Raw genomic sequence first — 14,379 nt, forward strand, 5'->3', positions numbered from 1 at the left:
GGGTTCAGAGGGACCAGAGGCAAGGGTAAGACAGTGGCTTTCACAGGCCTGCCCAGCATGAGTTACTCCAGTTGGGCCCCAGAGTGACCTCCCCAACCTGACAATCTAGTCATCATACTTTCCCGGTCGGGAAACTAGCAACCTTTCATGTGTGCTGTGGACAGGTCATCAGTAAAGTGATGAATTGAAAATGGCTATTAATTGACCAGTTGACACCTTAGTGCAGGTTAGGTGGATTGGCCATGGGAAATGCAGGGTTATCGGGATAGTGCAGGGGGCTGGGTCTGGGTGGGACACTTTTCAGAGGGTTGGTGTGGACACGATGGGCTGACTGGCCTCCTTCCACACTGTAAGGATTCTATAATTTTATGATTAACTGGTGGTGGATTGAGAAAGTCCCCATTTGAAGGTACCTATGGCACAGTGATAGTGTCCCTATCTCTGAGTGAGGAGACCCAGGCCCAAATCCTACCTGTTCCACAAGTTGTGGAATAACATATCTGAATATCTTATTTAGAAAATATAAAAGGAAGGCCCCCTGTGGAAGTCTTACTCAGCACCGTCTCACCTCAATTAGTGAATTAATGAGATTTACCAGAGCCCGCCCACTCACTCATTTCCCTTCATCACTGCGTTTCCTGTCACCTCCAGGGAGGATAAAATTCTTCCCAGTGTTTTATGAAAGGATAAACAGGCCTGTTGCTTCTCCCTAACACATAAACGTCAGGACTCTCGTTAGCCTGACTTACCTCAGTACCAATGAACACGAAGGTGTTGATATCATCCACAAATGTCAGATCTCTGCTCGAGGGAACATCCATGGCAGTATATTTGGAAGTCTCTCCTTTGGTCTTTGTCAGATTGGCTTGGGCCTTGTCTGTAGAAAGAGGAAAGTATATCATTGTAAAGTTCACTGAACTTAATTTTAATATTAAACTGAGGTTCGGAAAAATATTCAATTATCAGGAATGGTTAGAAGGTCTTGAAATGGCCCTTGATGAAAATGTTCCATGTGATCAGACAAAGAAAACATTTCCATTCGTTTGGGGAGTACAAATAGAAGAAGACCATGAATTAGTCTGATAGGAAGGTCAGGAGAAACATCTTCACCCAGACGGTGGGGAGAAAGGAGAACTCACTCCCACAGGGACTGGTTGAGGTGAATAACGTCAATATATTGAGGGGAGACTGGATAATCCCAATGGGGAGAAAGGATTAGAAAGATATGGTGATGGATTGAGGTGAAGAGAGAATGGGAAGAGGCATTTGTGGAGACCAGACATCAGATCAGATAGGCCTGTTTCCGTGGTGTAGATCACATATACGCCATAACTCATTGTTATTAGTATGGTAATGAAACAAAATAAGAAGCCTTGAATTGTTAAGACCATACACCATAAGATTTAGGAACAGAAGTAGGCCATTTGGTACACTGAGTCTGCTCTACCATTCGATGTGTCTCTCAACCCCATTCATTTGTCTTCTCCCTGTAACCCTTGAACCTGATACTAATCAACAACCTATCTGTAACTGTCTTAAGTATACTCAATGACTCGTTCTCCACAGCCCTTTTTGGTAATGAGTTCCTCAGAGTGTTCACCCTCTGGCTGAAGAAATTCCTCCTCCTCCTCTCAGTTATTCACTCTGAGGCTGTACCTTCAGGCCCTAGTCTCTCCCACTATTGTCCACTCTATCCAAACCTCTCAGTCTTCTAAACTCCATCAAATACAGACCCAGAGTCCTCAACTGCTCCTCATATGAAAAACCCTTCATCCCTGGGATCATTCTTGTAAACCTTCTCTGGACCCGCTCTAACACCAACACATCTTTCCTTAGATACAGGGCCCAAAAGCTACTCACAATATTCCAAATGCAGTCTGACCAGAGGTTTATACGCCTCAGCAGTACATCCCTGCTCTTGTATTCTTGCCCTCTTGAAATGAATGCTAACATTGCTTTTGCCTTTCTAACTGCCAATTGAACCTACATGTTAACCTGAGGAGAATCCTGAACTAAGACTCCCAAGTCCCTTTGCCATCAGATACCTGAAGCCTTTCCCCATTTAGAAAACCAACTATACTTATGTTCTTCCTACCAAAGTACATGACCTCACACTTTCCTACATTGTATTCCATCTGCAACTTCTTTGCTCACTCTCCCAGCCTGTCCAGGTCCTTCTGCAGACTCCCACTTCCTGAACGCTACCTGCCCCTCCACTAATCAATGTTTCACCTGCAAACGTAGCAACAGTATCCTCAGTTCCTTCACCCAGATCATTAATGTATGATGTGAATAGACGTTATCCCAACACTGACTCCTGCGGATCTCCACTAGTCACCAGCTGCCATCCTGAAAAAGATCCCTTTGTCCCCACTCTTTGCCTCCTGCCAGACAGCCAAGCCTCTATTCATGCCAGTACCATGCCTCTAACACCATGGACAGTTATTTTATTCAGCAGCCTCCTGTGCAGCACCTTGTCAAAGGAAATCCAAATAGATCACGTCCACTGACTCTCCTTTGTCTAACTTGCTCATTATCTCCTCAAAGAATTCTAACAGATTTATCAGGCATGCCCTCCCTAGATGAAGCCTTGGTGACTCAGCTTTATTTTATCATGCACTTCCAAGCGCTCTGCAATCTCATCCTTAATAATGGACTCTACAATCTTACTAACAACTGAGGTCAGGCTAACTGGCCTATAATTTCCTGCCTTCTGCCCCTCCCTTCTTAAACAGGGGTGATGGCCACTACACTCACCTCTACACCTAACTCTCTCGAAGTTCTGGTATGCTGCTGGTGTCTTCCTAAGGCAGTATCAAAGTACAAACTCTCACAAAACTCTCAGCCAACACTTTCTCCAATATATAACCATTTCTGTTGATTTACACTTTGCATTTTCTCTATGCCAAATTATCTGTCTGTTTGTGCTGCAGATTCTCTCTCTCTCTTTCTCTCAGGATATCTCTCTCAGATTTCTTTCTCAGGAACTCTCTCTGTCTCGGGATTGCTCAGGATTTCCTTTACTAGCTTTCTGAATTCTCACCTTTTCCGGTTCGTCTGTGGGTCACCTGATTACGCTGTGGGCTCTTTCCCATTCCTTTACTGACACATTTAACTTCGACTTAGGAATGAGCCCCTTGAACTTGTTGGATCATTGAGCGGGAATGTGGCCTACCCAGAAGCTCCATGTATAAATACAAACACTTGTGTATAATCTTCAATATGCATCTTTAAGTCATTGAACTTCGTTCCTTCTCTATTTTTTACATTGTTTAATGTAGGCAAAATGAATTTGTACATATAGGGTCTTGGAACCATACAGCTTTTTCAACACCCTGACCAATCACCAACTACCTGCCTGGCCTGGGAATTATGACTGAGAGTTACCTGGCCAACTCTGCGCCAACGATGTCCCAACTAATCAACACCCTCTTCTCACGCTGTATAAATGATGTCACTCTTTGTTCATAGCTGTTTCTTGCCTCTTCGTTCTGATGAATGCAACACTAAAAGCTTTAGCTTCTTGCCTCCTTTTGTCAATGTTGAAGCTCTGTGACACCAAGCAATTTGTTAACTTTCAAAAAACCTAAACCCACATGCAATAGGTGTTTGCAGGATTGAATAGGTTATAAAGCCTACACAGTTATTGGTATTTACTTCAAAGAATGACACTGAAATCCCTATAAAGAATAAAGAGGGTGGCACAGTGGCTCAGTGGTTAGCACTACTGCCTCCCAGCACCAGGGTGACAGGTTCGATTCCAGCCTAAGTCAGACTGCCTGTGTGGAGTTTGCACATTCACCCCGTGTCTGCGTGGGCTTCCTCCGGGTGCTCCGGTTTCCTCCCACAGTCCAAAGATGCCAGGTGAATTGGCCATGCTAAATTGCCCATAATGTTAGGTGCATTAGTCAGAGAGAAATGGGTCTGGGTGGGTTACTCTTCAGAGGGTCGGTGTGGACTTGTTGGGCTGAAGGGCCTGTTTCCACACTGTAGGGAATCTAATCTAATCAAATGCATTGCAGCTGAAACAAACTAACCCCTGCCGAACGACCAGGATGATGGCAGCATTCGTGAGATATCCATTCTAAATGTCAGCCTTGGGGCAACTGTTTGTGTGCAGTTTGCACATTCTCCTCACGTCTGCGTGGGTTTCCTCCAGGTGCTCATGTTTCTTTCTGCAGTCCACAGTGCAAGTAAGGTGGATCTGCTGTGTTAAATTGCCCATGGTGTCCAGGTATGTGTAGTTTGGTGGGTTATCAATGGGAAACACAGGGTTAGGGGGTTAGGTCTGGGTGGGATGCCCTTCAGGGGGTTGATGTGGACTCAGGTGAACTGAGTGGTCTGCTTCCACACTGTAGGGATTCTATTAATCTACACATTTGCACTGAGCATGAACGCTGCTATCTTCTGGTAATAACATGGGCTGGGATCGGAATGCTGATCTCCAATGAAAGATTAGTCATTTCAAAAATTCTCAGGTGGGCCACCCTTCAGAGGAAACAACCAATGTCACTTGGAGATTACAAAGTGTCAGTATTTACCATAGACTCTCTCAGAGTACTTCTCCTTCATGCTAATTTTCATAGGGCTGTAATCTCCAGCAGTTGAAATCTTAGGTAACAACACCTGTTCAGGAACAAAAACAGAAATTGCTGGAAAAGCTCAGCAGTTCTGGTAGCATCTATGAAGAGAAATCAGAATTAACATCTCGGGTCGAGTGACCCTTCCTGTTTCCACACAGTAGGATTCTATCATTCTATCATTCCCATTCTCAGAACATGGTAAAACCTACTTAGGGTTTGGAAGATAAAGATTTATTCATTAAACCATAGAATGAAAAGCCCAATCAACTCATCATACCTGCACCAAGTCAAAAGGTACAGCTGTCCAAAATTAACACCATTTCCCTATAAATGATTCTGATTCTGTTTTGGATTTAATTTGATTTGATTTATTACTGTCACGTGTACTGAGGTACAGTGATAAGTGTTGTCTTACTGGCTTTACAAGCAAATTGCACTATACAAGTTCATCAGGGTAACAGAACAGAGTGCAGGATGCAGTGTCACTGCTGCAGAGACAGATCAACATTAAAGAGGTCCATTCAAAAGTCTGATAACAGCAAGGAGGGAGCTGTTCTCGAATCTATTCATACATGAAGTTATTTTTCCATCTCCCTTTCAGGCAATACATTCTAGATCACAACAAGACACTGTCTTTAAAGAAAAGAAAATCTCATTTGCTACCTTCAGTTCTTTAACCAATTGTCTTAAATCTGTCTCCTCTGTTTTGTCACATGACTCAGTAGGTTGTAACTGCTCCAGGTAAATTTATCCTTGTTGATTGGATTTTCACCTAGAGCCCCAGCTTCAAGGTTGACTCAACGTAATGCCTGCAGCAAATTAAGGGAGGTGACGGCCGAGTGGTATTATTGCTGGACTGTTAATCCAGGACCGTTCTGGGTACCTGGGTTCAAATCCTGCCATGGCAGATGGTGGAATTTGACATAAAATGAATAGGAATCCATTGCTAATTGTCAGGAGGAAAACCCATCCCCTGCCAAGTGTCTGTAAAAACTGATCTGGTTCACTAATGCCCTTCAGGGAAGGAAACTGCCATCCTTACCTAGTCTGGCCTACATGTGACTCCAGACCCACATGTGGTCAACTGCCTTCTGGGTAATTAGGGTTAGGCAGTAAATGTTGGCCTGGCTAGTGATGCTCTCATTCCATAAAGGAATTTTAATAAACTCTTAATCTGAGAGAGATGAAGCTGACACTAATTTGGAATTAAATTGGTATTCTCACTCCGAGAAAGGAAGGCGTGAGTGGGAACACGCTACATCGGAGTTGCTATTTTCCAAGTAGGGTGTAAGACAGCCCCTTGGATAAAGTGACAGAAGCATTATTATGTATCAAAGTGTGGAACACTTGTGAGAATAATCGACCATAAAGTATGGAGAAAGTGTGGCTGGACTGCAGGTTTACTGCTGAAATGACCTAGGTACATTTACACACTGAACCACACTTAATGGCTGATAAAACATTAAACTCCGATCTACCCTCCATGGGTTGGAGTTTACAACAGCCCCTCCCAACTCTGTTTCTGAAATGTTTGAAGATAGGACTGGAGCAAGGAGAGCTGCTTGTAAAAGGTAGCCCATTGCCTCTCCAGCCATCCCCAGTCTATCTCCCATATAACACAGGGTAGTGGATGATTAATGAGACACCCATGGAGGGGATGAGCATGGCAAGGCCAGCATCCTGCACGGGCAGCTTTTGGTCACAAAAGGGATATTTCCTTTGGGGAGAGAGGGGGTTAGTCCCCTGTTCACATTTCCAAGACCGTACACACCTCCTTTAACTCCTGTTCCCTCCTAACCCCTCAGCTTCTCTGCTGCCCTCGCTGAGGACTCCTGGTCAGGACTCTCCTTTATCCCTGGATTTAACTTTAAGTCTGGTTTCCATTGGCCTTTCACCTCAGGAGCTGCTGGCTGTTCTGGCAGTAACTGTGTTTCAGTCCTGCTGATGCCAGATTACAGAGCAACTGGACAGTCCCGCTCTGAAATAATCAGGGCCACTCTGAGTGTGCTTGGGCTGCCTGAAAACAGGCTTTTAGACAGTGGCTGACAAGTGGTGGGCTTCTCAGTTGGAAGGGTAAGGAATATGATGCCTCCATCAAAACTCCAGCTCCAAAAAAGGAGAGAAAAAACTTTTCATTCTGCAACCTCAGTGTAGTCTCTGAAATGTAGACATGATTGTAAAGTCAGAAATGAAACAGCCAATTGGCACACAGCGAGATCACATCAAAGAGTAGTGTGATCATGTTTTTAAACATGCACTTGTTGGACGTGGGCATCGCAGGCTGGGCTGGCAATTATTGCCCATCCCTAATTGCCCCTTGAGAAGGTGATGGTGAGCTGCCTATGCCTCTGCCGTAGGTTGACTCGCAATGCCCTGAGGGAGGGAATTCCAGAATTTTGACCCAGCGACAGTGAAGGAACGGTGATACATTTCCAAGTCAGGATGGTGAGGAAAACTTGAGATGGCAATGTTCCCATGTATCTGCCCTTTGTCCTCCTAGAAGAATGCGACTGTGGGTTTAGCTGAGGATTTCGGTGAATTTCTGCAGTGCATCTTGTGACTAGTTTGTTTCCTCTAGTGATATTGATTGGGGGATAAATAATGCCCAAGTAATCAGGGCGAGCTTCTTCCTTATACGAACATGTGATGTTTCATGCCAACTTGATTGGGCACAGAGTGCCACTGTCTGATATTTCAACTGGGATTGGACTCCTCTCTGAGGGAGTTTGATGCCCATGCTCTGGCACTGACGCTAAGCCTAGATTTTGTTGCCTTGAACCTGCTTTCTCCTGACTTACGGATGCAAGTGCTGCCCCCTCAGCTACGATGGTAAGGAACATGGAAATTATAGCACAGCATTGAAGTCACTCAATAATTACTCCAGATACTGGGGACTTGGGTTTGAAACACATCACAGCAGCTGCCAGCACTGAAATTCAATAAGTAAATTTATCTTTATTATTCATTCCCAGGCTGAGGTATCACTGATTTGGCCAGAGTATATTGTCCATCCCTAAGATTAGAGTCAACCACATTGCCGTGGGGCTGGAGTCACATCAGACAAGGATGGCAGTTTCCTTCCCTAAAGGGCATTAGTGAATCAGATGGGATTTTCCAACAATCGATTCATAGTCATTATCACCCTTCATTCCAGGTAATTATTGAAGTCAAATTCCACCATTTACTGTGGCAGGATTCAAACCCAGAACATCACCTGGGTCTCTGGATCAACAGTCCAGTGTTAATATCACTAGCCCATTGCCTGGATTTGAAAGTTAGTCTTAGTTATGGTCACTAAGGCAGCCATTTTCAATTGTCAGTAAGAAACCACCTGGTTCACTAATACCCATCAGGGAGGGAATTCTGGCAGGTATGTGACTCCAGAGCAACTCTATAATCACTCCTAAAATGGCCAAGTCAGCCACTCAGTTCAAGGGCAATTAGGGATGGACAACAAATACTGGTCATTCCCAGCAAGGTCCAGGTCCAATGAAATTTGTTTAAAAATCAACCAATCTCTAACTCAGTCCCAGTGACGTCGTAATTTTCAAATTACAAAGATTGACATTACCTTGTGCATTGGTTTCCAATAGAGATCGATATGTTTAAAAGTGTTGGGCACTCCTTCAGGGTTTTGGAGTTCCTTCTCCATTTTCTGTTTCTCCTGTCTGGTCAGGACGGTGGCTTTGGGTTTTCGAATATCCCAGAACAGAATTGAACTGCAGAAATAGGATGGCATCAACATTGCTCCTCGTGGTTACATTGACCTGCAGAGGGAGGGACGGAGGGAGGGATGATGCTGGGGAGGACAGTGGTGCAGTGGTAATGTCACTGCCCTGGTATGCCAGAGATCCAAGCTACTGCTGTGGGGGAATTTGGGTTCAAATCCCAACATGAGGAGTTGCTGGAAATTTGAATTAACTAAATAAACTTCAGTGATAGTGACCGAAAATCATCAATTGTTTGTAAACACTCACGTGGTTCACCAATCCCTTTGAGGGAAGGAAACGAGCCTTCATGCCCTACATGTGACTCCAGACTCTCAGCAATGTGACTGACCCACAATGACCATTAAGCAAGCTACTCAGACCAAGGGGAGGGAAAGAAATGCCAGACTTGCCAAAGAAAAGGTCTTCCTGGGTCAGGCCAGTGGGACATTGACCTAAGCTGCAGGGTTTGTGAGGACAAATTGAGAAGCCTGATTGCTAACGTTTAGAGGACTAAGGGGTGATCTCATTCCAACGAGGCTTGTTGGGCTGTTTCCACTGACTGGATAGTCTACAGCATTGAGGTGTGCTTTCAGGACTCAGATGAGAAAATATTTTTGGTTAGTTTTCCATCAACCTGTTCATAGATGTTATTACACACCTTTGGAGCATGTGGGACTTAACTTGGACCTCCTAGTCCATGTGCAAGGACACTACCACTTGTGCCATAAGAGGGTCCAAAGGCCTGCCCAACACCTCGTACTCCCAGGCAGCCTCCCATCCAAATACTAAACAGGCCTGAGTCTGCTGAGATGTGAGAACGCCTGAAATATTTATTCACTTGAAGAAATGTGAATTTTCAGAATTTGATCAACAATTGTTTTCAAGAGTGAGACTGATACAACTTTGGGTTCCAATGGGAAAGGGAGGGGGAAATTAGAATCATATAATTTTACAGGACAGAAGGAGGCCATTCATCCCATTGTTTCTGTAACTAGATCCCGAAAGAGCTATCCAGTTGATTCTACTCTCCAGCCCTGTCTCCCGAGCCCTCAATAGAATCATTGAGTCATATAACATGGAAATAGACCTTTCAGTCCAACCAGTCCGTGCTAACCATATTCACAAAGTAAACTAGTCCCACCAGTCTACACTTGGCCCATACCCCTCCAAACCTTTCCTATTCATGTATTTATACAAATGTATTTTAAATGTTGTAACTGTACCTGCATCCACCACTTCCTCTCGCAGTTCATTTCACAATCTCTGTAAAAACGATACCCCTTGTGTTCCTTTTAAATCTTTCTCCTCTCACCCTAAAATATGCTCCCCAGTTTTGAACTCGCCCACCTTAGAGAAAAGACCCTGAACATTCACCTTATCTATGCCCTTCGTGATTGTATAAACCTCAATAAGGTCACTCCTGCAACCTCCTATGCTCCAGTGAAAAAAGTCCCAGCCTATTCAGTCTACTTTTGTATCACAAACCCTCCATTTCTGGCAACATCCCAGTGAATCTTTTCTGAACCCTCTCCAGTTTAATAATATTCTTCCTATAAGAGGGTGACCAGAACTGAACACAGAAAACATGTCCTATACAACCTCAACATGATGTCCCAACTCCTGTATTCAAAGGTCTGAGCAATAAAGGCAAGCATGCAAAACACTTTCTTAACCACCCTGTCTACTTATGACACAAATTTCTAAGAATTATATACCTGAAATCCTAGTCCTGTCTGTTCCACAACACTACCCAGGGCCCGAGTATTAAGTGCATAAGTCCTGCCCTTGTTGTGTTACCAAGGTGCAATACCAAAATCCAAATGAATTGCTTTCAAATATATAGCCACCATTTTTTTGAAATGTCCTGTAGAATCTTCCTCCCCCACTCTCCCAGGCAGCACATTCCAAATCCCAACAACTCTCTGAATAAAAAGGTTTTTCCTGATCTCACTGCCAACTCTCTTGCTGACAATCCTGAAATAGTGATCCCTAGTTACTGACATATCAACTTGTGGAAACAGAATATCCTTCTTTACCATTAATATTCTTCAAACGATGATACAAGTTATACAGCTCAGATTTCAGCTATCTCATTAGAATTCTCAAGACAGCAGAATTTGCAAATCCATTATTTCATTATTAAAATTAAGCCCATTGGCTTTGAAAGTCAGTTGGCACACTCAGTTTAGATTTAAACATCCTGCGGACCCTGCAGTATGGTGAGCAGGAAGCATGTGTGCTTATTCCTGTCTGGGAGTCTGCTCCCTATTGTGCTGAAGATTGTGGACTTCAATGGTGTTAGCACCTTGCATCAGAACCAATCGAAAGATGGAAGTGTCTTTTAATTCACTCATGGGATTTGGCCATTGCTGATAAGGCCTACCTTAACTGTGTTTTGAATTGAGAGAGCTTAGATTAGAATCCCTACAGTGTGGAAATAGGCCCTTCAGCCCAACCAGTCCACACCGACCCTCTGAAGAGTAACCCACCCAGACACATTTCCCTCTGACTAATGCACCTAACACTATGGGCAATTTACCATGGCCAGTTCACCTAACCTGCACATCTTTAGATTGTGGGAGGAAACTGGAGCACCCGGAGGAAACCCACGCAGACACGGGGAGAATGTGCAAACTCCACACAGACAGTCACCCGAGGCTGGAATCGAACCTGGGACCCTGGTGCTGTGAGGCAGCAGTTCGAACCACTGAGCCACCATGCCGCACATAGCTGCTGGGCTATTTTGGAGGGCAGTTAAGATCAACCATATTTCAGTCGATCCATACTCACATGTAGATCAGACTGGGTAAGGATAGCAGATTTTCTTCCTGAACCAGATGGGTTATTAATAAACAGCAACGGTTGGGTGGACATTGGGAATCAGTTTAGCTCAGTTGGCTGGATGGTTGGGTTGCAGTGCAGCGTGGGTTCAAGTCCTGAGGTTACCGTGAAGGACTCTCCTTCTCAACCTCTCCCCTCACCTGAGACATGTTTGCAGTTTGGCTAAAGCACCACCAGCTGTCTCTCAATCTAACAAGAGAGCTGCCATATGATCTGCTAAGATTATAATAACATCTACATTGTCATCATGAGACCAGCTTTTAATTCCAGATATTTACTGTAATCAAATTTCACCATGGTGGGATTATGAACTCAGGTCCCCAAAACATTACCTGGGTCAACAGTCCAGTGATAATACCACAAAGCCATCGCCTCCCTCCCAGTGAATTGGAGCATTGATAAGCAATGAGCCATTCTCACTGTGCAAACGTTCCAGCCCCTATTCTGCAATTTTTTTTTCTAATTGTGGTTAACTGCAGGACTTATACTTTACCACCACCTTCTTCAGGGGCAATTAGGGATGGGCGGCAAATGCTGACCCCGCCAGCAATATCCATATCCCATGAATGAAGGAAGAAAACAAAATGCTGCTGATTCACAGCACAAAAAGTGGTGCAAAACAACCAGGAAACCCGTGAACTGATCTCTAAATTGAGGCAGAAGGAGGAGGATTCACTTTCCAATATCACAGAACGAGAATGCATTCCTCTTCACTCCAAGGGTTGGCTGGGTTTACAGAGTGCCACAGTCCCATGTGGGGGAGGCAGTGAGGGAACTCATCTGCAATGCCCTGAGGCAATTGTCCCTGGAAGCGTGTTAATTGTGTTGTGTCGAGATTCACATCACATACGTCCATTACATATTGAAATAGAATTAGGCCATTCAGCCCACTGAATCTGGTCTGCCATTCGATTATGGTTGACATGTTTCTCTCCTGCCTTTTCCCCGAATCCTCAATCCCCTTACTAGTCAAGAAACTATCTATCTCCGTCGTAAACACAGTCAATGACTTGGTCTCCACAGCTCTCCACGTTCCACAGCTTCGAGACTCTCTGCCTGAAGAAATTCTTCCTCATCTCAGTTTTGAAGGTCATCCCTTCATGCTGAGGCTGTGCCCCCAGGTCCTGGTCTCTCTTACTATTGGAAACATCTTCTCCACGTCCACTCTATTCAGGTCCCTCAGTATTCTGTAAGTGTCAAACAGATTCCCCTCATCCTTCTAAACTTCATCACGTATTGACCCAGAGTCCTCAACAGCTCCTCATATGACAAGTCCTTCATCCCTGGGATCATTTCTGTAAACCTCCTCTGGACCCCCTCCAACACCAGCACATCCTTCCTTAGATACAGGGCCCAAACTGCTCACAGTATTCCAAGTGCAGTCTGATCAGAGCCTTATACAGCCTCAACGGTACATCCCTGCTCTTGTATTCTAGCCTTCTTGAAATGATCGTCAATACTGTATTTGCCTTCCCACTGCCAACTGAACCTGCAAGTTAACTTTAAGAGACTCCTGAACTCAGACTCCCAAGACCATGTGTGTTTCACAATTTTGAAGCCTTTCCCTGTTTTGAAAATAGTTTATGTCTCTACTCTTCTTACCGACATGCATAACCTCACACTTTCCCACATTTTACTCCAACTGCCACTTCTTTGCCCACCTTAATGCTGAATTATAATGGACTCTAAAATCTTACCAATGACCGAGGTCAGGCTGTAACATCTGTTGTTAGCCTCTATCCATTTTGAAACAACAATGTTACATTAGCCACTTTTCAGTCTTCTGGGACCCTCCCTGACTCCATTGATTCCTAAAAGATCACGACCAATGGTGCTACAATCTCATTAGCTTTCTCCTTCATACCCTGCGGTTTAGTCCATCTGGCCCAGGTGATTTATCTATCTTCAGACCTTTCCGCCTCTCCAGCGCCTTCTCCTTAGTGATGGTCATTGCAGTCACTTCTGCCCCCTGACTCTCCTGAAGGTCTAGTTTTCTGCTGGTGTCTTTCACTGTGAAAACTGATGCAAATTGCCTATTCAGTACCTACCATTTCTTTGTTGCCTATTAGTATTTCTCCAGCCTCATTTTCGGTGTTGCAATGTTCACTCTTGCCTCTCTCTTACTTGTTAGATATCTCTAAAAACACTTGCAATCTTCTTTTCTATCATTAGCTAGATTACCCTCACATTTCATCCTCTGCTGGTTTTTAAAGGCTTCCCAATCCTCTGGCTTCCCGTTAATCGTCACCAAATTGTATGCTTTTTATTTTAGGTTAGATTACTTACAGTGTGGAAACAGGCCCTTCGGCCCAACAAGTCCACACCGACCCACTGAAGCGCAACCCCACCCAGACCCATTCTCCTACATTTACCCCTGCCCCTAACACTCCGGGCAATTTAGCATGGCCAATTCACCTAACCTGCACATTTTTGGACTATTTTGCTTTTAAAGAGTCATAGAGATGTACAGCACAGAATCAGACCCTTCAGTTCAACTCGTCCATGCAGACAAGATAGCTGAAAAAAATCTAATCCCATTTCCCTGTCTTTGGCCCATATCCCTCTAAAACCTACCTATTCATATACGCATCTGGATGCCTTTTAAATGTTGCAATTATACCAGCCTCCATCACTTCCTCTGGCAGCTCATTCCATACACACATCACCCCCTGCATGAAAACGTTGCTCCTTAGGTCCCTTTATAATCTTTCCCTTCTCATCTTAAACTTATGTCCTCTAGTTTTGGACTTCCCTACTCTGGGAAATGACCTTGTCTATTTACCCTATCTGTGTCCCTCATGATTTTATAAACCTCTATAAGGTCAGCCCTCAGCCTCCGATGCTCCAGGGAAAACAGCCCAGCCTATTCAGCCTCTCTCTATAGCTCAAACCCTCCAACCCTGGCAACATCATTGTAGATCTTTTCTGCACCCTTTCAAGTTTCACAACATCCTTCCTGTAGGAGGGAGACTAGAATTGTATGCAGTACAAGGGATCCTTAGGAACAGGATTTACATGTACTGTATTTGGAACGAGAAAGACTGATTAAGGATAGGCAATATGACTTTGTTCCTGGGAAATCATGTCTCACAAAATTGATTGAATTATTGAAGAGACAACGAAGAGGTTTGATGAGGGCAGAACAGTAGATATGATCTATATGGACTTCAGGGACAAGAAAGTGAGGACTGCAGATACTGGAGATCAGAGTCAAGAGTGTGGTGCTGGAAAAGCACAGCCGGTCA

At 44.3% G+C, this 14,379-nt stretch overlaps 1 protein-coding gene across 1 annotated transcript in view; it reads right to left on the reverse strand.

Moving 5' to 3' along the window:
• The window catches only part of dnai3 (dynein axonemal intermediate chain 3), a 131,542-nt gene that overhangs the window by 41,034 nt on the left and 76,129 nt on the right, over nt 1-14,379 (reverse strand). The window contains exons 13-15 of the mRNA XM_043700114.2: nt 8,155-8,302; nt 4,542-4,626; nt 750-877 (exon numbers count right to left, since the gene is read on the reverse strand). Coding sequence (XP_043556049.2) covers nt 750-877; nt 4,542-4,626; nt 8,155-8,302 — 361 coding nt within the window. The remainder of the gene's footprint in view (nt 1-749; nt 878-4,541; nt 4,627-8,154; nt 8,303-14,379) is intronic.

The sequence above is a fragment of the Chiloscyllium plagiosum genome, unplaced genomic scaffold, assembly GCF_037043375.1.
Source record: "Chiloscyllium plagiosum isolate Xiang-an unplaced genomic scaffold, Cpla_swu_hap1 HiC_scaffold_9, whole genome shotgun sequence".
In the NCBI taxonomy this organism is placed as follows: domain Eukaryota; kingdom Metazoa; phylum Chordata; class Chondrichthyes; order Orectolobiformes; family Hemiscylliidae; genus Chiloscyllium; species Chiloscyllium plagiosum.